At 31.0% G+C, this 27,749-nt stretch overlaps 2 protein-coding genes across 5 annotated transcripts in view; one reads left to right on the top strand and one right to left on the bottom strand.

Annotated features, from left to right (window-relative positions):
• LOC143047351 (putative inhibitor of apoptosis) overlaps positions 1-27,313 on the bottom strand; it is a 248,916-nt gene extending 221,603 nt beyond the window's left edge. The window contains exons 1-8 of one of the 4 annotated variants that reach the window (XM_076220384.1): positions 26,528-27,247; positions 20,621-21,334; positions 19,888-19,926; positions 18,746-18,879; positions 16,940-16,985; positions 15,859-15,981; positions 14,890-15,102; positions 9,594-13,225 (exon numbers count right to left, since the gene is read on the bottom strand). In XM_076220384.1, coding sequence (XP_076076499.1) covers positions 13,023-13,225; positions 14,890-15,102; positions 15,859-15,981; positions 16,940-16,985; positions 18,746-18,879; positions 19,888-19,926; positions 20,621-21,334; positions 26,528-26,870 — 1,815 coding nt within the window. In that variant the 5' untranslated portion in view covers positions 26,871-27,247 and the 3' untranslated portion in view covers positions 9,594-13,022. Of the gene's footprint in view, positions 1-9,593; positions 13,226-14,889; positions 15,103-15,858; positions 15,982-16,939; positions 16,986-18,745; positions 18,880-19,887; positions 19,927-20,620; positions 21,335-26,527 lie in introns of those variants that run through there. The other 3 variants (XM_076220383.1, XM_076220385.1, XM_076220382.1) reach the window with 3 other exon arrangements.
• LOC143049084 (uncharacterized) lies at positions 2,927-7,638 on the top strand. Its single transcript, XM_076222863.1, has 6 exons — positions 2,927-3,004; positions 6,266-6,304; positions 6,564-6,641; positions 6,900-6,959; positions 7,209-7,274; positions 7,530-7,638. Exons 1-6 carry the CDS (start codon positions 2,941-2,943, stop codon positions 7,550-7,552), a joined length of 330 nt encoding a protein of 109 aa, XP_076078978.1. The 5' UTR covers positions 2,927-2,940; the 3' UTR covers positions 7,553-7,638.
• Positions 27,314-27,749: the final 436 nt, after the last annotated feature.

Below are 27,749 nucleotides of genomic sequence, written 5' to 3'. Positions count from 1 at the left end.
GACGTGTCTCGGTATTTTGAACATCCAACATTGATGTAATTTTGTTTTATGTTTCTGTAATAGTTTCGGTTGGATAATGTGCTAGGTCTTATCGTTTGTAGTTCAAATGTTTAATAAAATAGTCTTTTAATGCCATCATTGTCATGAAATGACAAGTATTGTGAAAATAATTGTATAAAGTTCGTGATTTAATGTTCTTTACGTTAGTGCGTCACTGTTTGTGATGTCCTGTGGTGTCTGTCTTTGATGTTGTTGTTCTGCGGTTTGCATGTTTTGTCGACTATTATATTATTTGTGTGTGCGTTTCTCTGTGATGAGTGTTTTTGCGTGGGTTTGTGCTGTATTTCCGTCACGTAGTGTTGTCATTTTAGCGATATGTTTAACATTGTCATATAAGCGGGAGGTTCGGCTAGCAATAAAACCAGGTTCAACCCAACATTTGTTCTTACTGTACCAAGTAAGGAATATGGCAGGTTGTTATCAAATAGTTCGTTTCGTTGTATGTTTGCGTTTGTTTTTGTTGCACTTCAGTGTTATTGTTGTTCCTTTGTTTTCCTCTTATAGTTGATGTTTCTCCCTCGGTTTTAGTGTGTAACCCAGATTGGTTTTCTCTCAATCGATTTATGACTGTTGAACACCGGTAAACAACTGTTGTCTTTATTTGGGCATTTAAAATCATAGGTGATCCGATTCTGTGTAACGTATATACCATAGGGGGAATTTATTGCCTTAATATACAAATTATTATGAATTTAGCTAATACTATAAGTTATATGGTTCGCTACTGACCCCCTACGGATCCATAGAGGGTTAATAAAGGGTTTATTCACCCTCTATGGTCCGTAGGGGGTCAGTAGTAAACTGTATAACGAATTTATCGCACGCTGGACTTTTTCTGCTGCGTTATGTTGAAAAATAAACAATGAAACACAACAACATTAATAGATGACGTCACCATTCACGCGTCATGAACCCCCTATAAAATTTACTAACCCCCTACGGTCTCATAAGGGGTCATCACGTGACGGCGTTAAATCAATCACAACAATTTAAAATTATTGTAATATTTAGGTACCTGTATTTTACAGTACTTATTTTGTACTTGAAAGTTAGGTACTACTGATTTTTGGTTACTATCGTTACATTTTCAGCATTTTGAAAGTTTTTCAAATTTCAAATCTATGAAAATTATGATTTTCAAACATGGAATATTGTATTATTTCTGTACCAAAATATTTAGTACAAATCAAGTACTGTAAAATACAAGTACCTAAATATTACAATAATTTTAAAGTAAAGAAATAGAACTAAATATTAAAAGTAAATTTCCAGTACTACATATTTTTAGTACAGAAATAGAACCTATGCAAAAGTAGCTGTGTAGTAAGGTGTTTTGACGTTTAGATAAACATGATACATTGACATTCACTTCCATTCAAATCTATACATTTTCCGTGTATGTGATACAATATTAAACAACCCTTTGCATACTAGATCACACTGGTTCCCTGGACGTGTAATATTACAAAACGTGTTTTGGTAATCTTTATCAGAGTTAAGATATGCCCCTGTTTTGCGAGAATATTGTCCGATATATTATTTAAACCATTCATATGTGGTACAATATGGATACACAATAGAAATGTTTGTATCTGTACCTAGACAAACGGCGAAACTGGTTGAAATTTCATTTCAAGTAAGATTATTGAAACCTTATAAAAGTATATACCAGTATCATAAATTTGAAAATGATACAATAATAAACGTAACACACTTGAAAATTTTCAAGAGTATCTGATCAAAAGCTATATTTTACATATATGTTACTGATAAAAAGATCTAATATTTGCTTAAAAATAGCAAGATATAATGAAAATCTTAGCATTGCCATGCGTTCTTAGTATACCGAAGTAATATGTAACTATAACTATTGCGTTTATTATAGACAAACACATTGAAAAGATGACAGCTACCATATTCGCATGTGGAGCAGGATCTGCTTACCCTTCCGGAGCACCTGAGATCACCCCTAGTTTTTTGGTGGGGTTCGTGTTGTGTATTCTTTAGTTTTCTATATTGTGTCGTGTGTGCTGTTGTTTGTTTGTCTTTTTCATTTTTAGCCATGGCGTTGTCAGTTTGTTTTAGATTTATGAGTTTGACTGTCCCTTTGGTATCTTTCGTCCCTCTTTTAATAAAATTTTTTTTCCTTTTGCTGTTTAATTAACCTTTGATCTTTTGCAATTACTGTCAACACTGAGGTTCTGATTTCGAACAACGAAGGTGGCAAGTGCGCTCGACTAAAATCTTAATTATTGATTATGGTTGTCATTTTCCTGCGAAAGGTCGTTAGTTCTCTCCGAGCACCCTGGCAACCGCAACCCATAATAATTGACCATCATGAAATATCACAATAGTGCTGAGAGGCGTTAAACACCAATCAATCAAGAAATATGTGAAGTCGAAAGTAAATCACACAGAATTTTTATGTAGAGTTGTCTCATTGACAATCATACTATGTATCCTTCTTTTGTATGGTGACTAAAATCGTATGATCTGAAGTTTCCAATTCCAATTCAAGATTTAATTATAATTGTGTTGTTTTCCTATATTTTCATTTACGTTTAAAACTGTCACATAACTTTTAATTTGTCTACTTTTGTTTTGTAAACATATGTAGCATTGTTAACGAGAGAAAGAGTAGTGTTCCACTTGAATAAACAATGAACAAAAACCGAAAATCGTTTTTAGCTCAACAACAAATAAGATTGTTCTGTCAATATGAATAACGTGTAATTATCTGATTGGTCGTGATGTATTATATTTTAATGTTTCTTAAACAATACGTCATGTACCACATGATTTAACTATACATATATATATACTGCTGTCAGTTGATACAAATCATAAATGTTTTAAATTGAATAAGTAAAAGCGTTAACGATGAAATCATTAATTCTTATCATAGCAGTTCTTATAGGAATGTTATTTGTTCCAGCGATAGAAAGTAAGTTTTTAATCTGTTCGTAGACATTTCCAGAAAAATCACGGAAAACATGGAAAAGGCAAAGATTTAAAATCAGCTCAACGTAAGAAGCTTGTAAGTTTTTTGTAAAGATGGATAGCCGGAGGAAAAGCTTTTATCCAAATAAATTGAATTTCAATGCCTGCACCAAGTCCGGAATATGGCAGTAGTTTCCTCCTTATATGAGATGTTGATTTTGCCAATTGTGCAGGGACTTTCCTTTTTGAATTTGCTTGGATTTCTGTATTTTTGGTTTTTTAGTTTTTATGAAACATGGGACATTACAAAATACAGAATCAGATATTATAAATATTAAGAAACACTTTTTTAAATTTATGAAGTTATAATAAAATAAGAAAATATATTACAATTGATATGGTTAAGAATGTTCGCTGTACTTGATTTTGAGTTTTTGCCTTGTATTCAAAATCCTCTTGTTATGTCTATGTAGTGCTTTAAAAAAAAAGCACATACTTTAGTCTTCATAGGTTTATAACATATAGTTTAAAATCCATATTTGAAAATCTTATAAAATTCTTTTTATTTTTTCATAGTTTTTAAAAGAAAAAAAAGGTGCCAATGGGAAATGCATTAAACATTTAAAGAAAATCATTTCCAGCCAAATTCAAAGGTTAATATCTCGAAAACTAGCACAAGGACCCTTCATTTTTTCTTATTTTCAGTTCCTTTATTTTAATTCTATTAATTCATAACAGTCTTTAAAAAGCTTGTTAAATTGAAACAGAGTCCCAAACATACTTAAGGTGGTACCCAACACTTTCACTAAAATTAATTTGGCTCGTTTAATTTTCATAAAATTTTGACAAAGTATTTACTTTGACCCTTAAACAAAAATATAAAAATTTAAAAAATTTTGAACCAACCGTTTTGTCTGAAAAATTACACTGGTTATATAGCAGTTTTACAAATGCCAACTTTGATCATTGAGAAGCTTAATATTCCATTTTCAACACAACGTAATCTAAGCGTTTAGCTGACTTTACAGAGTTATCTCCCTGTAGTGTTAGGTACCACCTTAATGAAATGTTGCTGTACATAAGTTAAACAGAGTGTTTTCCATTGTTTCCAATATCTAAAATATTTTATCCAAAAATGCTTTTGAGGCAATGAGTTGTTAGATCTACTTTTGAATATAAAGTATTTTAATGGAAACACAATATTTGTTTTACTATCAGACAATGCAAACATTTATTTCATTTGTGATAAAAGACAGCCATATAATTATTTCTATTCTAACCCAGTCCGTTATGGATAGCCAGAACATTATATTCCAAAAACACGTTAAATATTTTTTCTCTGATTTCTAACCAAAAGTGCATAGTCTTGCATATAAATAAAAATAAATTACATGGTAGAATTATATGTACATGCGAATTTCTGCTCATGAAATAACAGGCATTGGTAATGGGAGGGTGGAGGACTCATAAACATGTTGAACCCCGCCACATTATCTATGAGCCTCTCTAAATTCAGGAGTCTGTAGTTCAGTGGTTGTCGTTGGTTAATGTTTGTAATATTTGTTTTTGTTTGTTTTTTTTTTTTTTGTTTTTTTGTTAAAATTAGGCCGTTAATACTATTCAATTGAATTGTTTAATATTTTTCATCTCAGGTCCTTTTATAGCTGACTATACGGTATGGGTTTTTTCTCTTTGCTGAAGGCCATACGGTTGCCTATAATTGCTTACGTCTATTTTATTTAATCTCTGGTGGATAATTATCTCATAGGCAGTTATACCACATCTCATTATCTTTAAGTTTAGTTTAAACATATTCTATTTGGTGAATTAAAGCAAAATGGATTATACACAATTAAATCATACTTATGAAGTCTTCTCCATAATACAATATAAATAAACACAATTATAGTATAATGAGCATGCATTTAAAGCAAACAGTTTATAGAATATAAATACAAGCTTTCATAGGTAAAAAAAACGAAGAAAGGGAGAAAGAAATAGAAAAAGAAAGTTTGAAAAGTCATATAATTCTGTGATGAAGACGTGGGTGTTGATGATTATGTTAATGATGTTACGTGTCATTATCAATAACACTTTATGAAGGTAAAAGAAATCTGTTTGACCTTTTGATGAAATTTTCAATTTGTTTTTGAAAATTGGATATTTTGTTCTTTCGAAAGTTCCAAAATTCCGCAAATTAATAGTTTTGTATCTAAAACAAAGTTTTCGGAAAGCCAGATTTTTGAATAAGGTTTTCTACATCAAGTTTATTTTGGACAAACGAAGAAGTAATGATGGACATCCTCAATATCTGACCCACATTGGCAAGAAGGATCCTTTATAATACTAGCTCGAAAAAGGTCATAATTTAAGAATAAGGTGGAGCATCGCAATTGCGTTACGATAATATTCAATTTCCTCGGGCCGTACAAAAAAAAACGTTTCAACTATATTTAGTAGACCAACGTTCTTCAATTCTTTCTTAAATTTAGAAATAGAGTCGACACTGCGAATTTTTGGGTCAAATTTATTCCACCCACGTATTGTAGAGCGATAAGCCGATTCAGTATCAAGGGAAAGTCTACAAAATGCAACAATAATAGCATGACAATTTCGTTACGGATAGTGGGTTGTACTTTGCACACATTGAGGTACAAGAGCTTTATTATTATTATTAATTTTAAGTGTATACAGTGTATTGATGGTTCAGTAATTACCACAATGTATTGTTTTTTTAGAAACCAGAAGTCCTTTATATGGAGGGAATATCTTTTATAAAAATTTAAATCGATAATCTGCATATTAGAAAAAAGTTCCCAATTAACACATGAAGACATAGTCACTTTTTTATAATCCTACAAAAATAATGTATAGAAAAGTAATAGTTGTTGTTCTTTTGAGATTTATCTACCAATTAATTTTCAATATTGTCGGGTATAGAACTGGCATCTATCTTACTTTTAAATTTATTTGGAATTGCAGTTATTATATCATAAAACTCCACGATATAAATATTGATAAAAAAATTTTTTTAACTTATCATATATTCTATGAAAATTAGGCATGAATCAATATATTGTAATGGTAACATTTTGAAACTTTTCTAAAATGTTTGCTCGTTAGAATTACATTTGGCTCATTATACCTGTATTGGTGAAATTTTAAAATTGTTATAATGATAATTTAATCTTAATACAATCTTAATAATTTAAATAGAAAAATATTTGACATTGAAATAATTATATTTGAATTATTATATTTCAAGGTTGGGGTGGAAGAAGATATTATCGAGGAACCTTACCTAGTATGTTTATTAAAATGATATTTGAATCAAAATATTTTATGTGGTAACATTTTATAATTGTTCGAATAATACTTCAATCTTTATAATTTTGATGGCAATTTATTTGCTTTATTAGAATTTTGTTTCAAATATTATGATTTTAATGATAACATTTTAAAATTGATAGAATGATAATTCAATTTTAATACAATCTTTTTTTAATTTAAATAGAAACATATTTGACTTTGAGCGAATGTTATTTGAATTATTCTATTGCAAGGTTTTGGTGGAAGAAGATTTGTTTGGCCAACAGCAACCCCTGCCGCAAACCAAGCAGCAGCTGCTGCCGCCTTTCTAAGTATGTTTATTAAAATGATATTCAAATAATAATATTTGTAGTGTTAACATTTTAAATTGTTAGAATAATTGTTCAATCTGTATAATTTTGATGGCAATGTTTTTGCCCAATTAGAATTTTGTTAGAAATATTATATTTTTTTCAAATGGTAACATTTTGAAATTGTTCAAATAATAGTTCAGTCTTGATACAATCTTTACAGTTTAATGAAAAATGTTTGTCATTGTGAAAAAAATAATGGCATTTTTCTATTTTAAGGAAATGGTAGAAGAAGAACTTTAGCTGCAGCCTGTGTCGCAGCCGCTACCGCTGCTCAAAGTATGATTAGTAAAATGATATCTAAATCGTAATATTTGTTTTAATAACATTTTAAAATTGGGACAATAAAAGTTCAATCTTAATAACTTCAATGCTAAAACTTTCACTCTGCTAGAATTATTTGTGAAATTTAATATTTTTATAATGATAACATTTCGAAATTGTGTGAACAATAGTTTAATCTTCATAGATTTAATGAAAAAAATGTTTGATATTGTAAGACTGATATTTTAAATTTTCTCTTTGAAGGTGTTTGTCTTCAAAATGCGTTGACAGTAACCCCTGCCTGTGCCGCAGCCGATTTACAAGCTCAAAGTATGAATATTAAAATGATATTTGAATCGTAATGTTTTTGCAATAACATTTTAAAATTGTTACAATACTAGTTCAATCTTTATAATTGCAATGCTAAAATGTTTGCCCTATTAGAATTATGTTTGAAATGTTATATTTCTATTGGTAACATAATAAAATTGTTAGAAAAATAGTTAAATCGTCATAAAATCTCTATAGATTTAATGAAAAATGATTGACGTTGTAAGAATGATATTTGAACATTTCTATTTGAAGCTGTTTGTGGTACAAGAATTTAAGCTGGTGTTCAAGGTATGTTTATTCAAATAATATTTGAATCGTACAATTGATAATGGAAATGGGGAATGTGTCAAAGAGACAACAACCCGACCAAAGAGCATAAGGCCGAAGGCCACCAACATACTAAACACAATGCATATGTCTGAGCAACACGAGATCTCCGTCATGCCTTTTAAACAAATAGTTGCATCTGTGTGAGAAGAATTTTATAATAAAAACTAACGATCAACAAAATTAGAAATATATTTCACATGAACAAATATCTTAAGACACATCCAAATCTCTTATTTTTAAACATAGTTATATACATACAGGAGGAGTTAGTTTGGGAGGTTAATTAGGAGGCGGTTGAGGATGAAGTCTTCAGGGAAATGCTGGAGGAATTTTACATTAAGAATGGGGATGAATCATTAAAATTAAATTCATTTAAATTGTACAATTAAATATAATATCCATATGAATACATTGTACAAGGATTCACAATTATCAGTAATTACTAATATGAGGCAGGCATTACCTGTAAATGGGGACGAAGTCTGTATGAATTATTTTTTTGTAACTTAAGTATTTGTTAAAAAAAAGAAACGGAAATACCGTAACGTTTCCGATTTTGGTTCTGTTGTTAGGGATTTTAGTTGTGACGTTATTTAAATTATGACGTCATATGCAATGTAAACAAAGAAAATGTCTCAGCTTCGAAACGAGCTATCATACATATCCAAGTTTACAATATGGACTGAGCTAAAGAAGAAAATGTTAACATTAACGCCGATGGAAAATTCATTAAGCATACTGACCCAGATCTCTATCACTTAGGCTTCATGGGTGTATATACCACTCATCTCAAATACTAAAGGGGAAATAACTGTCATATAGAATCTCGTTATCGTTTCCACTAAAATTTGATCAAAACATTTTGAAGATTTAACGAACCATTTGTGAAAATAAATTTATCAATTTCTTTAACGGTTGCGGACTTAAACTTCCTTGTTGTTAACAAAACAAAACATGATCATACACCTTCTTTGAATACATGTATCCGACTTTAATTTCTATATGCATTAAAAGAGCATAGTCCAGTCCTTTACCAGTAACACACAATATGTCCTAAAACTTAATATGTCCTAAAACTTAATATGTCCTAAAACTTAATATGTCCTAAAACTTAATTTGTTGATTTAAATTTATGAAAATTATAGCATCTTCATACATATAACTCATATCTTATTTCGTTCATTGCAGGTTTGCCTAATCACCATGACGATAATGAAAAGACAAGAAGAACATATCGTTATAATAAATCTCAAACAAAACTTTATACTTGTAAAGCATTATTTGCTGCCAAATCCCAATTCATCCGAATCTTTGTCTACTGATTTTATCGGGACTAAATAATGAGGAGTTGGACAAAGGTAAGGGAACATGGGAATGACGGGGAAGAATGTAAGAGATTGTAAAGAGGGGATTGGACATTCACAAATATGTCCAATCCTGCATGGTTCGACGTGTGGCTGTGAAAAAAATCCTTAGCATGATTTCATTGATTGCCGTTTTCTTGTTTTGTACTATATTTGCTTTTCGTTTATTTTGTACATAAATCAATAACACGCCGTTGATTTGGTCGTTTGAGATTGTCAGATCCTTTCATAGCTTGTAATGTGATATGAGTTTTTTGTCATAGTGAAATGCCCTTGGTGTGATGTATATTTGCGTCTATGTCATTCATGTCTCTAGTGGATACTTACAACATTCGTTATAATACCACATCTTCTTATTTTGATTGTATAAGTATGTGACTGGCCATTTTTCTGGACCATGTCAATCATATTAAATAAAACTACAGTTTTTAATATTCACCAGCACTATTCACATGCATCGACCAACGTTCACTTATATACCATTTTTTTTTCAGAACATTATATATAATAAAAACATTGGTATGAAGCTGTGGTTATTGGTTTTCTCAGATGTTAGTTCCTGTTCATTAACTTAAGGTCACTTTAATTTGTGGATTTTAATATAGCATATGTATGTAATACTTGTGTCTGTCTTTTCAAAACAACCTAAAAAATATGGTGAACACTTTTTAATAACCAGTATTCTAAATGAACTTTTATTAACACACTTTGATGATATTAATGTTTTAATATACTATACGTTTTGCAAATTGCACCCTCACAAGTCATGTTATTTGTTTTCAGATGCGTCTTAGACTCTTTATAGAATCATAGGTGTAACGGCTCAGGAGAAAGTTTAATTTATCAACCACATGCGGAAGGTCAGAAGTGGTTTTCCCAACTAAAAAGCCTAAGACTGATATTCATTATATAAATGAAATACCCTTGAAAGGAACGATAAATACAAAAAATAAAGAATTATATTAAACGGTAAATTATGACGTTGTGATTTGTTTAACGCCGTCACGTGGTGAACCCTTTATGGATCCGTTTGGGGTTAGTAAAGTTCATGTATGGTTCATGCCGTCGCGTCTACTGTTTATTGGGGCGTCATCTATTGATGCTGGTGTATTTCATAATTTGCTTTCTGCGATAAATTAGTTAAATGGTTCACTTCTCAACTCATAAAGACCATAGAGGGTAAGTGAAATCCAAATGAGATTCGGCCTTACGCCTCACCCCCTTTTGATTTTCATAACCTCTATGGATCAGAACGGGGTCAGTAGCAAACCATAACACTTATAGTAGGTGGTATATTTTTTTCTAGTGATGTGTATATAACCAATTTTTTGTATGGCAATCGCCAATGGTAGTCAGCAGGGTTAAAGAACATCAGTTGTTCGACCTGTTAGTCAAATGCGTTTTGTTTAAATATACTTTTTCACTTTTTTGGTCTTTTGGAAAATGTTGTTTGTGCTGTTTTAGACCCTTCTACAACGAAATTTGTTTTACATGCACACGTATAAAAATTGCGGTTTTTATCCAACGCAATCATAGGTTTGAACGTAGTTTTCAATTTAAACTCGTTTATATTTTTTCGTTTGGGCTTGTATCATATTTTCTCTCCGGTTTATATGATGCGTTCATCCTATATTGACTTTTAAAATTCAAGAGTCTATCTTAAATGAGGGTACATTTTATATGGCCTTCCAAATACCGTTTCGATCCCTAACATCACTGAAGAGACATTTATTGTCGAAATCCGGATCTGGTGTACAAAAAATATATTGACACCTTATCTTTGTGGCATAACATCGTGGCCACAATTTAATTATTTTCTGTTTAGTATTACATTTACATTGAGATCCATTTTGTAACATCTGGTGATCAATTTTATTTGGCAATCGCCAATGGCAGTCAACAGGGTTAAAGAACATCAGTTGTTCGACCTGTTAGTCAAATGCGTTTTGTTTAAATATACTTTTTTTTCACTTTTTTGGTCTTTTGGAAAATGGTGTTTGTGCTGTATTTAGACCCTTCTACAACGAAATTTGTTTTACATGCACGCGTATAAAAGTTGCGGTTTTTATCCAACGGAATCATAGGTTTGAATGTAGTTTTCAATTTAGACTCGTTTATATTTTTTCGTTTGGGCTTGTATAATATTTTTCCTACGGTTTATATGATCTGTTCATCCTATATTGACTCTTAAAATTCAAGAGTCTATTTAAAATTGAGGGTACATTTTATATGGCCTTCCAAATATCGTTTCGATCCCTAACATCACTGAAGAGACATTTATTGTCGAAATCCGGATCTGGTGTACAAAAAATATATTGACACCTTATCTTTGTGGTATAACATCGTGGCCACAAGTTAATTGTTTTCTGTTTAGTATTAAATTTACATTGAGATCCATTCTGTTAAATCTTCTGATCAATTTTATTTGGCAATCGCCAATTTCAGTCAGCAGGGTTAAAGAACATCAGTTGTTCGACCTGTTAGTCAAATGCGTTTTGTTTAAATATACTTTTTCATTTTTTTGGTGTTTTGGAAAATGTTGTTTGTGCTGTATTTAGACCCTTCTACAACGAAATTTGTTTTACATGCACACGTATAAAAATTGCGGTTTTTATCCAACGCAATCATAGGTTTGAACGTAGTTTTCAATTTAGACTGGTTTATATATTTTCGTTTGGGCTTGTATCATATTTTCCCTCCGGTTTATATGATCCGTTCATTCTATATTGACTTTTAAAATTTAAGACTTTATCTAAGAATGAGGGTACATTTTATATGGCCTTCCAAATACCGTTTTGATTCCTTACATCACTGAAGAGACATTTATTGTCGAAATCCGGATCTGGTGTACAAAACAAATATTGACACTTTATCTTTGTGGCATAACATCGTGGCCACAAGTTAATTGTTTTCTGTTTAGTATTAAATTTTCATTAATATCCATTTTGTTACATCTTGTGATCAATTTTATTTGGCAATCGCCAATGGCAGTCAGCAGGGTTAAAGAACATCAGTTGTTCGACCTGTTAGTCAAATGCGTTTTGTTTAAATATACTTTTTTCACTTTTTTGGTCTTTTGGAAAATGTTGTTTGTGCTGTATTTAGACCCTTCTACAAAATATACATTGAGCTGCAAAATATTCAAGGCAGCTAAATTAAAGTGCAACATAGACATTGAGCCGCAAAATTATCTTATTTTTAAGGCAGCCAAGTGCAAGATATACATTGAGCTGCAACAGTTTTTTATCATCTACATCCGATTTCGCCTGGATAGATGCACGCTTGATAAAGCTAGTTGGTCTTGAGAAATATTGCGTTTATTTTCATGATTTTGTAAATATTTTTGCCAAAGATATAAGACTGCGAAACATGTCGCTAGTGAGTTGCGACACCGACACATTGTATCGGTCAACCAACTCCGTGATGGTGGCAATAAAACTGATGACTCATCAATTTCATTTATTTTCTTCATTCTATAAACTCTATTAAGGATGTTTGCGTATCATGTTTTGAAATTTTATCAGATTTTTCTAAATCCTGTGCATGCTGTTGGTGTTTTTCCATTTAAATGTCTTAAAAAATTTTGCCCATGGACCCCCATATTTTTTATATAAATCTTTTACATGTATAATTATAAGCCATTTGTAAGACCATATAGATAAAAAAAAAATGTTTTAAAAACCTATTTATCATTTCTAGAAACAGAAAAAAATATATCAAAAATTGGTTATATCCTTATTTCCATTTTCAACACAGATTACATGTGTTAAAATTACTAGTTGTCATTATTGAAATCTTAGCTTTGTTCTTCCATAAGACAAAACAGTAGTACTTTTCCTTATTAACATGTGATTTATCATTTATACGAATGCGTGATATATATTCTCCTAATTCCTTGATTATTGATGTTGATAATATTTCACGGTCATGTAGCATGAACACATTCTTGTAACAATTCAATGCATATCATCATACACTTAGGAACTTCAATTTGTGGTAATTGATTGTACTTTAGTTGATATATTTGGTTTTAAACAAACACATAAAGATGCTATATCTTCGTTTGAATTGTACTCCGGATGAATGTTCTACAAAGAGGACACCTTCTTAATTTTGGTGAGCACTGTGCACAAGTCACCAAATGTCCACACGGGAGGAATGTTACACCTACTTTTTCATCTAAACATATTTTGCAGGTATAAAGATCTTTCATTTTTTCTATCTCTTTCTGTAGTTCTTCTGGATCATCATCAGCTTAAACAGAAAATTTATAAATGTTATATAATGATATTATAACCGGTTAAGTGAAAGGGTCAGTGAAAACTTTTTTTATAAGCGTAGACCACAACTAAAATAGAAAATGGAGCATGCAAAGAAAATCACTACTAAAAGTTTTTCTATGTTGTGATGTTATGCTATTGTTTCAGAAAAAGGGAGAAGGTTTGGTACCATTAAAACGTTTAATCCCGCTCCTAATGTTTGCACCTGTCCAAAGTCAGGAATCTGATGTTCAGTAGTTGTCGTTTGTTTATGTAATTTCTACGTGTTTCTCGTTTCTCGTTTTTTTATATAGATTAGACCGTTGGTTTTCCCGTTTGAATGGTTTTACACTGGTAATTTTGGGGCCCTTTATAGCTTGTTGTTCTGTGTGAATCAAGGCTCCGTGTTGAAGGCCGTACATTAACCCATAACACTACAAACTCCTCAGAGTCTGAATTGACCAGTTTTTGTGCTCGACCAGTAAAATCGAGCACACATTTTACTCGACTAGTCTCGACATTGTCTCGACTGTACTTAACTGTACTTTAGTGTACTCGACTAGGTCTCGACTTTACTTAATTAGTCTGATTCAGTACTTGATTATCTTTGTGTAGTCTGAAATGGTCTTGACCAAGGCTCGACCTGTCTCGACCTGTCTTGACTAGTCTCGACCTGTCTCGACTAGTCTCGACTCAGTCTCAACCAGTCTCGACCTGTCTCGACTAGTCTTGACCTTCAAATTTAGTTTTGACTGGTGTAAATCAGCCAATCTAACTAAATTAAATATTGATCTTACAAAATTCAAGCTTATTAGGTAGTTTGATTTATTGCTGTGAAATGAAAGAATTTAATTTTACAATATGTTTTTTTTTACATATTGTAAAATTAAATTCTTTCATTTCACAGCAATAAATCAAACTACCTAATAAGCTTGAATTTTGTAAGATCAATATTAAATTTATATAGATGGGCTGATTTACACCAGTCAAAACTAAATTTGAAGGTCAAGACTAGTCGAGACAGGTCGAGACTGGTTGAGACTGAGTCGAGACTAGTCGAGACAGGTCGAGACTAGTCAAGACAGGTCGAGACAGGTCGAGCCTTGGTCAAGACCATTTCAGACTACACAAAGATAATCAAGTACTGAATCAGACTAATTAAGTAAAGTCGAGACCTAGTCGAGTACACTTTAGTACAGTTAAGTACAGTCAAGACAATGTCGAGACTAGTCGAGTAAAATGTGTGCTCGATTTTACTGGTCGAGCACAAAAACTGGTCAATTCAGACTCTGAGGAGTTTGTAGTGTAATGGTTTACTTTTTTTAATTGTTATTTGGATGGAGAGCTGTCTCATTGGCACTCACACCACATCTTCCTATATCTATATACTCAACGTACATTAATCTTGAAATATTCATAATGACATTTATAATTTCTTACATAATGTGAATTCATTTAAATAAGTTTTATACTCATTTTCGTAGTTACAGGAGACCAACGATTTCAAATTTTCAACGAATTACAAATTTTCCAAAGGAATGTAAACAGACTTTGCCAAAATAACGTAATTACATATCCACGAATATACAAATTTTCCACAACCACGAAAATCGGTACCCACAAAAATAAATAATTCCTCAGTAATTATTTGATTCATACTTTTCTTTGTCTCGTCAGTTTCAACAACTGTTGCAATCGACTCTATAGTTAATGATTTGATCTCTGTTCCACGTGATTCAGGACTATGCATGCAAGGTTTAGACCCATTATATTGACTATTGGCCGCTTTATGGTCGTTTCGAGAGGCTAATTCAGTTGCACTCATCTCAAGCAAGGAGGTGACAAGATGTTCAATCGTAATGGAATGCCAACCTAAAATATATTTTTATTATTTTACATGTTCTCTTTCGAATCAAAGATTTAAGCCATGCCTAGCTATATCTATTCATGATCAAGGAATTATATTGTATTATCAAAACCCCTCGGTATTTACATTTAATTGACATTGTCTCTATCAATGCTATCGACGTATTTATATTTTGGGATAGAAACAATTCATAATAATTAATCAAAATAAACAAATAAATATTCAAAACTTTAAAACACAATTTGTTTCACTCTTTCTTTTTGTTTGTTGTTTAACTGTTTCTTATTTTTTATTTCCTATTCTACTTTGCATAGTGCTTACTGCTATTGTTTAGCTTTAGTGTCTTTAACTATGTTAATTTCATTCGACGAAAACTATATTGAAATTCAAATGTACTGTCCTTTAAATAAAAACGTTGCTTTAAGTATTTGGAATAATCGTATTTCTAAAAATGTTGCGAGTGTCTGTTTGTTATTTTCTGCGATATTCATTTCTACCAAATATTTACACAATCCCAATAAACAAAGTTTGCATTGTGTATGGCAATTACAAGCTAACAATGATATGCATAGAACATTCCTTTTGAGAAAAAATCTAACTTATACTTATAATAATGTACAATAATTCGAGATATGTATTTAGTCAATATGTTTTGATTCCTGAAGAGGAATATGATGCAACATCCACTAAGAATTAAGAGCAGGTAAATATGTCGACCTGTAAATTAATTACATTATGTGTATTTCATGGCAATAAAATACCTGTTGTTTCTATGAGCGACATCATGCATACTCTGACAAGTTTTTCGTCTTCGAACATTTTTTCTGAAAGAACATACTGTGCAGCTTCATGCTCAAGTGGATTTCGAGTAGATTGTGTCGGGTCTACAAATATAAAATAAATTATCATCGTTGTCAGCACGAATAGTAATCCGCATCCTCGTCATGCACTTTCAATTATCACTATGCTCTTCAACTTCGTACTCTATTTGGCTTTTTTTACATTTTTTTATTCGAGCGTCACTGATGAGTCTTTTGTAGACGATACGCGCTTCTGGCGAAAATATAAAATTTCTTTTCTGGTATCTATGATGAGTTTATTATTAGCAAAGAAGGAACAACTTTGTTAGATAAGTTTGTTATCGTAGACGACAAGTTCTGGATTGCCATGCTGTCATACCACCAGTAAGTTAATAACTGACTTTGACTACGAACAGAGAGGTGTGGCAGTAATGACATATACAAATGAAAAGGTTAATATATTTTTAAATTCAAATAAAAAAGTATAAGTGTTAGATATCCCCGGTTCAAATCTTTAATATTTCAACTGAATAGGCATTTACATGCTTTACATATTGAGACAAATCTCAAGATTTCCTTATAACTATTTCTTGGTTAAACATAGTTTAAAATGTAAGGAAACATTTTGCAAACATGTTTTGTTTTAATAATTTGCCGTTTGTGCATTGGTTGTATTTTTATGAAACTTATATATTGAATATGTAATTAGTATCAAAAGTTACCTCTTGTAGACCACAGAGGATACAGTTTTGTCCACATTAAAACATTGGTCGTGACCCAATGAATTTAAAAGGATAATCGTTCAAAAAGGAAAAATAAGAACATTAAGTCTATTTTATGAACTTATAGAACAAGTAACCATTGAAATAAAGTCCAATCTTCAGAAACAAAAAAGAAAATAATAATACACTTTAGGATGCATTAGATTGCTGTTCAGAAAGGGCAAATTGGAGTTGCATCTTAGTACATTCTCATGAATGAAACCATTTATAAACTGACTTCCATATAAATTGTGCATTGTTGATGTAAAACATAAAAGTACCTGTTGGTTCTAGTTGAAGTGGTTCACTTTGCATGTTTTCTCCATCCTGAAAGAGAATAAAAGTTATATTAGGATAAACTATTATCACAGAGATATGTCCCGCCTTTTTGTAATTTTGATTATGCAAATGTTGAAATCAAAATAGCAATACTTTAACATCTTACACAATATACAAAGTCAATGAACCATGACTGAGTTACATGGCTAAACAGTCTCCATGTTCATGAGATGTGTCAATGCTTATACAACTGCATACCAAATACCATCATGACCATTGACTTATCATAATTAAGTTGTTCCAAAATCTAAATACAAACATTAACTAGTAAACTATAGATAAGTTTCAAAGCCAATAAGAGGGCGTGGGGCTATATAATCTCCATGGAAACGATACTTGCAGATGCCGTCAAGGCGAGACAAAAACAGCATCTGGATTAAAAAAATCATTCAGAGTTTTAGAAATTTTAGATAATGTCTGCAGGATTACGAAAAAAAATGTTTTTTTGGAATTTACTTCGACATGGATTTAGCAACATTAAATTCATTAGAATTTATACCAGCAGTACTTCTTACTATGAAGAAATTTAGAGGGAAAAACTCCATAAATATCCATTTAAGCATGAGCATATAAACTTGTCAGCATGACTTAATATATATATATTTATGTTATCATTGGTAATAGTAATATGCATTACATCAACATATCTAAATGAGTTTCACAAATGTTAAGACCTAATAACGTAACAACTCCGTCTTTAATTGTGATTATTTCACAAAAATTATGAAAATTTCGACTTCATCGGATGGAGAGCTCAAATACATGTTTAATTTGACATCATTACAGAGTAGATTTTTCTAGAACTAATTTACATTAACAAAATCTCATCCCCAACGAAAAAATTCAAAAGTTGTGCAAAACTTGCCATGCAAGAGAAAAACAAAGAATTGATTTACAAACATAGTAATAATGGCGTGGTTGGTTGAGATGAAAAATCAAGAATTATTGTTAAAACTGTAGGTTTATCAGCATATTATTCATGTTTATTTTATAACAGTCATTCGTACACTATTTACTCAAAGGATAGACTTATCCAATCGATCTTTTTTAAAGCACAGCAAATCGACTTTCGAATATAACTTGAAATATAAAAAAGAACATTTGGTATGATTGCCAATGACACAACTCTCCACAAGAGACCAAAATGACACAGAAATTAACAACTATAGGTCACCGTAAGGCTTTCGACAATGAGCAAAGCCCATACCGCATAGTCAGTTATAAAAGAACCCGAAATGACAATGTAAAACAGTTCAAACGAGAAAACTAACGGCCTTGAGGTTTGATCTTTATTGCGAGTTGTATGTTTTGATATGTTTGAACTAGAACCTTTATTAATCATCATACCTCTTTCAAATTTGTCAAGCAAACATGAAAAGGGAAAGCCTTTTTCTAGAAAGAAACTTTGGAAAATATAATTATGTTCGCTAGGATATCACATTCGTTTCTAATTAGATTCTCAAAAAAAAATGTGAAATTTTCCGCATAATGCATTTGCTACATTGGACCATTTTTTTTTTAGATAAGGTAAAAAGTATTCAAAATTATTCATGTTTAGGTATTTGGCATGTTATTTTACATTGCACTCATGCAATCATTGATTTTAATGACATACCTAGTAAACATTTTGTCTAAACACGTCATTCTAAACTTGAAATCAACTTTATGATACATTATGTACATATCTTTTAAATCGCAAAAATATTCAATTGAATTGTACTTTATATAATTTAGAAATTAACACTTACGGTGTTTAGTCCTAACATTTGTACAACGGTATCAATGAATTCTTTTCCTTTCCGTAAAGTGAGATACTGGCATCGTTGTGACCATCGTGCATGTTCGACCCACACATTATCATTGTCTTCCCAGTTCCTTAAACCTTCAAACATATAAAAATCAGTTTTTCTAAATATACACAAGCAGATAAATAAATATCAGGAAATATATATTACTAAAATATATTTAACATTTGCACAACTAAGAATGTAAGTCTCATAATTTTCTATGTTGTGTTTAGTGTTGTTTTTAGTATATCAGGTTTTTTTATCGTTTTCTTTTTCTTTCAAATTGTACGTGTACTATACTTTAATGTGTTACTGATGGGTCTTTTGTAGACGAAACGTGCGTCTGGCGTATATATAAAAATCCTATCCTGGTATCTATGATGAGATAAATATAGGCTTATATGTTTCCTTTACAAATGAAAAACTCTTACACAAACATTTTTTTGGTACAATAATGTTATACAGTTTTATTAAGTGCATGTACTTGTAAAATTTATTAGGTAATTCGAATGTACGAAATCAAGTTTATCAAAAAGGAAAGGTAATCAATGTCTTGACTTTCAATTTGTTCAAATAGGATTTAAAGACTTCTTTGTAATGTAACTGAAAAAGGATGGATGTTTGTAATACATTTTAAATGTTATTGTCTTTCTCAACCAAAACAGTTTTATCAAAAGCCGAGAGATTTTTATTTTGTCATTTCTATCTACGTCACAGCGGTAAAAGATATGTCATTATAATTGGACTGTTCATCACACTTCTTACAGTAGTAGTCGATAGCTTGAGTATTTAAATGACAATTGTTTTTTTTTCAAATAGCTGTAGGTGATATATATATAAGATGACACCGTACATAAAAATGTGCGTCAAATGAAGATTTTACGGATATCTCAGTCTGTTTTTCCTGATAGTATTGTTCTAATAAAAATAAGCCCAAATACGCTGAACATGTATGACATCTAGCATGGTCAACCACAAATAAAAAGTGTTGTTTTAAATTTAAGAATATCTCTTCACGTTATTTTGTTTTAACTTTTATATTCTTAACAATTCCTAGGTTAATTGTTTCAGGCAACAGTTGCTTGCGGTCAATCAGTACTTACCAATGCCACAATGAAAACATCTCACACAGTCTTCAAAATCTAAAAATAAAAACAATACAAACCTTACATTTGTAAGCTTAAAAATTCCATCGATCGGTTGATTAACTTACATGAATAAAAAAGACCTATAGCTACAAAATTAATGTAAACACAATTAGCGTAAAATCTAGAAGTTTTTGCCGTTTAATGGAATTAAAAAGTTAAAGATATTACAAGCATTGACATGTTAGTCAAAAGTTAGGCTTATACTGTAAATCAATCAAATCGAGTCGATACTCGGTGTTAAATGTTGCTTTTCAATTATGATAAATATGAAATGTATCATAATTATAAGTAGATAAACATTGTAGCCTCTATACACATGTATTATATGGTTGCTTTATTGCTGAATGAATTATTTTTATATTAATTGTTTATGCAACTTATGATATTGTGCATGTTTAAAGCATTTAAACTGAAAATGCCGGCTTTTTCCCAACCGTATAATTATAACATATATAAGAAAGATTTGCGTATATGTATATTTCTGCAAAGCTGTAGAGTTTAAATATGTCCGTTGTTTACCGAATGTGTTAGGTGAACTACTATATTAATAATTGTTTCAAGATTAAACGTTCATTCATTTTTCTGAATTAATATTATAATCGAGCTTTTACAATAATCCAAATTATCGATATAACTATTTTCATCATATTTATGGGATCATTGTACATTGTAAAATTGTAATACTCACGGGTGAAGAAAAATCCGCATTCAGCGAGATCATAAGGATGAAGGAAATCCCTGTTTGCTGGCCAGTCAAAATAAGAATCTCTCCTTTTTTGCAGTGGCTCGTAATTTGGATATTTCATTTTCACCAGTCTTCCGTCGTATTTAAAAGTTAATTGTTCTTGGTTGCCTTCCAGTAATCCGTTCTGTTTTATCATCGGTTGGTGGCTTACAGAAGGCACATTATTACGTGGATTTTCAGTTATACCAGAGAAGTATGGCATTTCCTCTTCGGATTCTAGAGAGAGAAAGTTTAAACTATCAGTTATGTTTGTATTACCGTCGACTGATATTTCTCTCGTATTAGTTGGTGGGAACATTTGCCTTCCGTTCATAAGTGATGACTCGTGAGTTCCCGTCCCTTGTGATTCGCTGTTCTGATTGTTATATACGTCATATTCTCTTCTTACAACATTGTCAGAATAACCTACCCCTCGAGATAAACCATACTTTTCAGAAATGTATGGATATACTTCATTTCCATTTGCCTCCGAAGATGTTTCTGTTTGTTTAGCTTGTCCTATGGTTCTTGACTGATTAGTAAGGTGTTCTTCGTTGTTATTACTGGACACAATCAAGTTCGCAGTAACCGCATCATGTTTATCATCCGTACACATGATCGACAAATCTGAAGACATCTTCCCGTCGCAGATATGTTCTGTATTCCCATTTGGTTTCCCTATAAAATAATTACATTTTAGCTATTTAAAATTGTTTACAAAACATATGTTGTTCGTTGAAATTGGTGCGTTGTTTGTGCATCATTCAAACTTTACTTTTGTATCCTTATGACAGATCTTGTTTATTTTTAAAATTAGTGGTGTGATTTATACATAACATGACTGTTACGTGTATCAACAAAAGTACCTCTAGGTAACGAGAACATACAAAATAACAAGGTACTTGATACATGTCAAAGAGACAGCGAGGAAACGACATTAGCGCCAACATACACCAATATTCTACATTTTAGTACAAAAATAAAGAAGTCGTTTTGCAGAAAATAAGCCATGAAGTTTATATTAACTCTAAACCCAGCTACCAAAACAATACTACTAGGACTATCACTTGTACGGATAAGAATGGTGAATAAAGTGTATTGGGGTTAAACAAGGTTTTCTTATCTGTGCCTGAAAAAAAAAAATGTCGTGTCATAATAAAAATCATAACATACCGGTAACAAAATAAAATATGAATACAAGTGCACGTGATAGCACCTAAAAATGTAAACAATACCATTTTGACAACCTTTTTGCTCATAATTCATACTCAAAGCTAAAATTATGAAATCAATTTCTATTCTACATGTTCTACAAGCAAACAGTAATATAAAATGTGTGAACTTCAAAAATCATTTTTCTCAAACCAAAAACAAAACCTGGAGCGATGGTATTTCAGTAGATCTTTCATAAGTTATGTTATTTTACTACATGTAAATCAGGATGATGAACGCAAACCTGATCATAGACCATTTTCTATTTGGTTTGTATGTCTAGTTTAAAATGCCCTTAAACATTCAAAATAATACTTTTTATTCCCAAGTTTTGGTCTCTGAGGTAGAAGATACGAAATGTGTGTTTACTTGATTTGTGCTTTAATCACAACATCATGCAAAGTTTTATACATGTTATAGCGAATTGTCTTTTTTTCCCTTCTTGTCATGAGCTTCTTAAGTAAAAAAGTAGTTATAAACCCTTCGCTTTAACATATTTAGATTTAAGCAGTCCTCATAAGTACCAATATATTGAATGTTGCTTTCATTAACAGGTAGCATCGAATCTTGTAGACTCGAGTATATGACAGAATTATACAGTAATCGACACTTTTGCACTGAAATAATGTAAATGATACATAACCTTAGCTGTATTTGACAAAAAAAAAATAGATTTTTTTTATCCTCAATGATCTTTAACTTCCAATTCAATTTGGTCTGTTTAACTATTTCTTATTCGATCGTCACTGATGAGTCTTTTGTAGACGAATCGCAAGTCTGGCGCAAATACAAAATTTTAATTCTGGTATCTATGATGAGTTTATTACTTTGTTAAGGATTACAATTTTGTAATTTTAAATTAGAAAATCAAAAAGTACATGAATCTACAGAAAAGAACATCTATCAGGTTTTTAAAAGACATTTTTTCTGTCAAGCAATAGCATTTGGATTTTTTTAAATTTTGTCACGCATATCTGCACATTGGTTTCAATCTTCCAATAATGTATTTAGCACTGATGCCAATTATGTAATTATTTTTGGATAAGGCTGTTGCTCAATTTTTTTCAATGCTGTCCCAAAACTATTTGTAAAGTAGTCAGTTAAATTGTGTGTATGCCAGATATGTTAATTTCAACGTGAGACATCACAAGATCCTTTTTGCACAAAAGTGTCAAAATTATATTAGCCTGCTATTATCAATAAAATAAACATGATATTGTTGGTTTTTTTTTAATCTATTGAGCTTTTTCCTATCTTCTCCTTTCAAGATCATCAAGTATATTTTCGATACTGGCATTATTGCGTTATTGTGCTAAAAAATACTGTTTAAAGCAAGTCGGCTTTGGACGCCTCTATCTCTGATGTATTTGGCTTTTTGGGGGTATGCATCTTTTTTGCATTCCGAAGCTGTTTTTAATTATTAAACCGTCAATGCCAAAATAATATATGATCGTAAATGTTGTTGTAGATTTCACCATTATTTAAACGCTGTAATTTATTGTACTAAAGTTATGGTTATAACACCCTCTGGTTAAGCGTAACATTTTTTTATTTGTCTTTACTGTTCAGGGTCTCAATTCAGTATAATTTCATTTGTTTATTGGCTTTTCTTTGTTTTATTCCAAAGCGTACCAGCTGAAAAAAAATTGTTTCCGACCAGAAAACGGCAACATTCCTTATTTGTATTTTGTTTTTATGTGGAACATATTGTATAACATTGTAATTCTTCCTGCTATCACACTTTAAGAATACTTTATGCCTTGAATACATTTATCAAAACAACATTAAATTATGATGTGTTTTTTCTAAATAAGGAAATTGTTAGCATAAATCAAATATTTACAAAATCAGACAACAAAGAAATATTATGACGATATCAAAAGTACATATTCATCAAAATGGTAATGAATTCAGTTCAGTAATGGCATTTATTAAACAAAAAACGTAGACATGTGAAATAGGCATACAAAAAACAGCAACTTACATAATGACAAACATATAATATGAATTAATATGAAACTTCTATACATATTGACTAACATAGCAGACGCTCAGTGGGTGTTAATATCTATTTGTGTTACATGCACAAGACCGACACAAATTCAATACCTTTCCATTAATCGATAATTTCAATTTTCTTAAAAGTAAAATAAATTTTTATAAATAGAAGGGAGTTTTAAAAATTAAGGATTCAGTACAATACTCATTTTCGAGAAATTTAGTGTTCTTTGTACAACAATGTTACATAATATTGCTGGATAAATTATTACAAAATTTATTCATGTAATTCAATTATATTTAGGTATCATGATAAAATTGTATGCGATATCATTAGAGAATAGGATATGTCACCAGTGACATTTTAAGCATATTGCGAAGGCTCTGATGCCCATCTGCCGATCTCATATCATATTTGTTTCTTTTCGCTTTCAACTTTTTCTTGTATGAAGTTTGAACTCGTTAGGTGGATGATGCATGTTTTGCAAGAGATATTTTAAATTGATGGCATGCAAGATCTCATTTGAATTGTTCATAATTCATCTCTATTCATTTTCTGTTACATTCCTTGGATGGTGTAAACTTCCCTCTAACACCATATGCCTTTACATCATTCACCATACTCCATTATACAATACACCTAGTGTCATTATACAATACACGTTTCACCTTTACACATTCTATCTACACCATCAGAAATTACCCAAAATGCAAACTAATTTCAAGGAAAACGCGCGACTACAAAAGTATTTATTTATTTCAAAAAACGAATTTTGATCACAATATTGTAAATTAATGTACAAAAATAAAAATCAGTTCTTATCAATATTTTGCAGTTTTAAACCTTGATAACCACACTTTATATACACGTTGCACAATCATACCATTCCTCGTACATATTAACACATTTCTCATTACACCATACAACATAACACCATACACCTTCCACCATTGCACCATATGCCATCCAACATTACACCTTACACGTTTTTTGGGAAGTTTACACCATCCAAGGGCTGTAGATCTTTAATTGTCTATTTCAAACATGCACTTATAAGACTTGTGTTGTTTTATATGATATTGTTTTAATTAATCATTGTAATAGAATAATTGTGTTTGACATTTTACAAAAAGTGGAAAACATTAGTTTCTTTCTAGTATCATTTTATGTATCTGCCATGAATTGGTCACATATTTCATTTGAGTCAAAGTTATCTCCCCTTTGAAAATAATAAATACTTTTTATTAAGAACAATTGTATAATTGTTTTATGAATAATTAATAAAGGACAAATAAGGTTATTGAATCATTTCTATTAGTGGGATAATAAATTATATGAATTATTAATAAATTGTAAGATTTAATATTCCCTCTAAAAGTACACCCACATATAATTGAAACTTAATTTTATTTACTCGAGCCTAAATACTTTTAAAAACTAACACGATTTCATTTGATCTCACTCAATATAGGTATAAAAAGTAGAACGATTTAATTCACGGTACAATAAGTAGAACATTTCAAATTACAAACAAAAAGTAGATCTATTCTGAAAGTATCATGCATCTGTAAAGAACACTTACATTATAAACAAGAACATCAACATGCCCATAGCACATTTGGTACAATTTCAGTAATTGTGATTTGACATGAATTATCTTGTATATGATCATAATTGAAATGTACTGTTTAAAAACCTTTAAATTTTTGAAACAGTAAGAAACTTTTAAACCAGAAATAAATAAATTAAGCTGTATTTGGCAAAATGTTTTTTTTACATTTTGGCGAGTCTTTAATAGACGAAACCCGCGTCTGCTGTTTAATCCTGGTATCTATTTTTCAATTATTCCCGGTCCGGCTGATAAAGATAACATCTTGTCCCGAACTGTACTTTTGGTTGTCAAACAGTCTAGTTGCAATAATACAGGTTAATTTGTACATTTCAATACAGATGTTTTGAGAAACAAAATATGTAAATAGACTTTTTTAAACTGATCCCATAAAAACAAGATAAGTTATTAATAGTCAATGGAACTATCAATTCATTTATCAATAACCATGATAGCGGCTTAAAAGGTAAGATAAATATTTGTTATCTTTAGACTGTCCAAATAATATGCCGAAGTAAACAATGTTAAATATAAAGTTTTTTGTTATTGTTTGCTGTCACATTTGACCATCCAGTTCAGTCTAAATAAAAAAAAACAAGACAGTGAGATGTCAGAGTGGCCTCAATTTTGTTGGTAGCATCTTCTGTACCTTTTTTTCTCTATTTCTTATTGTATTAAAATACAAATGTACATTAGTTAAGCAATAATCCTATTTTGTATTTTTCGCGGGTACCTTTTAAAAGCCATATAATACGCTTATAAAAATGTCCTAATTTCCTTTCAGAGCTTATTTTTGCCCGATGTAAATTTCAAAATAAATAAGATGGATAGAGTTTATGTGGCATTTCACTTCAACGATTCTATAATAAATATACTAATTTAATTATACCTGAACGAAAATGGTGCGTTCTATACTAAATAATTGAATAATAAACATGATAAATGAGCTAAATAATCTATATTCGTTATAATGTTTTGGTTTCGTAAAATTGTGTTATTATACTATATATAACACCTCGACATGCTAAACAAGCTGAACATATTAACTTACCCTTTTGTGTGAAATCTTTTGAATAACCCGAAGCTTCAAGTGGTACCGCAAAATTCTTTTTTCTAACATGTTGGCAGTTCGAATAATGATTATTGACGTCTGAATGGTCGCTGTTAGGGGTCCAGCCTTTAACCCGATTGCCACACGAAAAACAAACCAGTTCATCGTTATTTCCTTCCGAATAAAAACCATACTCAGCCAACCGTAAAAGACTTATTCCGAACACAGGGAAATTACATAACGTCGACAGTCGTAAAAGCTCGCTTTCCATTCTTCCTCCTAATATCAAAGTAGTACATTCTTGTTGTCCTCTTACTGACGCGTTGACTGTTTCATTTTCCATACTTCTTGCTGGTACTAAAGAATAATCTTGCTGTCGACTTATTGTCGCTGGGTTTGAAATTTTTCCATAAATTGGAAATACTTTCAAATCTTGGCTGGTCTTTAATGGCAATAAAAGTGGTTTTAACAGGGATTTGAAAATAACTCTATCGTTTTTCTTATAGCTGGTGTGCAAGTGATTTTTTGGAACGTAAGAAAATAAAAGGCGTTTACCTGAGATTTTGGAGAATAATTCAGTTCCTCCAAGTGTAGGAATCTGTAATGCTTTCCTTAATAAAATCGAAAATAATAACACAAATGGGATAGACTGCTTTGCAATATTATGATTTGAATTTGATCCATTCCTACACTTATTTGTTTCGTCAAAAGAAAACTGATAACAGAGTTTGGACGACTGCAATATATTGAGAATAGAAAGCATTATCAAAATCAGCAATAGACTCGATGAAGCTATGTAAAGGGACGCGATATGATGAAACACAAATTCCTTTGATAACGGAAGAGTACTGCTCTGTTCCGAAAATGAATAATTATCCGCAGTTTGATCTCCTATCGATTGTAGTTCTTTTATTCGTTGAAGCCAAGTTTGCATTTTAACCGAATTACTTTTATTATATGGAGTAATAATATGTCCTCCGTTTAATATATCATCGCATTTGTTTTCTGTTTTCGTAAACGATTTATATTTCAATTCATCGAATAAATCATATAATCCTCTTTTCAAATAAAATGCATAACGACTCCTTAATCGACACAGACAAACTTCTTTAGATACGACCGAGCCAATCCTATATTTGTAAAGATGCAATTCCCATTTTGGAACACATACCAAAATAATTGGTTTGCCGGATCTATTTTTATTTACTTGGTCAATAGTTCT

Source organism: Mytilus galloprovincialis, chromosome 10, assembly GCF_965363235.1.
Source record: "Mytilus galloprovincialis chromosome 10, xbMytGall1.hap1.1, whole genome shotgun sequence".
In the NCBI taxonomy this organism is placed as follows: domain Eukaryota; kingdom Metazoa; phylum Mollusca; class Bivalvia; order Mytilida; family Mytilidae; genus Mytilus; species Mytilus galloprovincialis.
The sequence above is the reverse complement of the archived record's forward strand: the minus strand, read 5'-3'. Positions and strand labels throughout refer to the sequence as shown.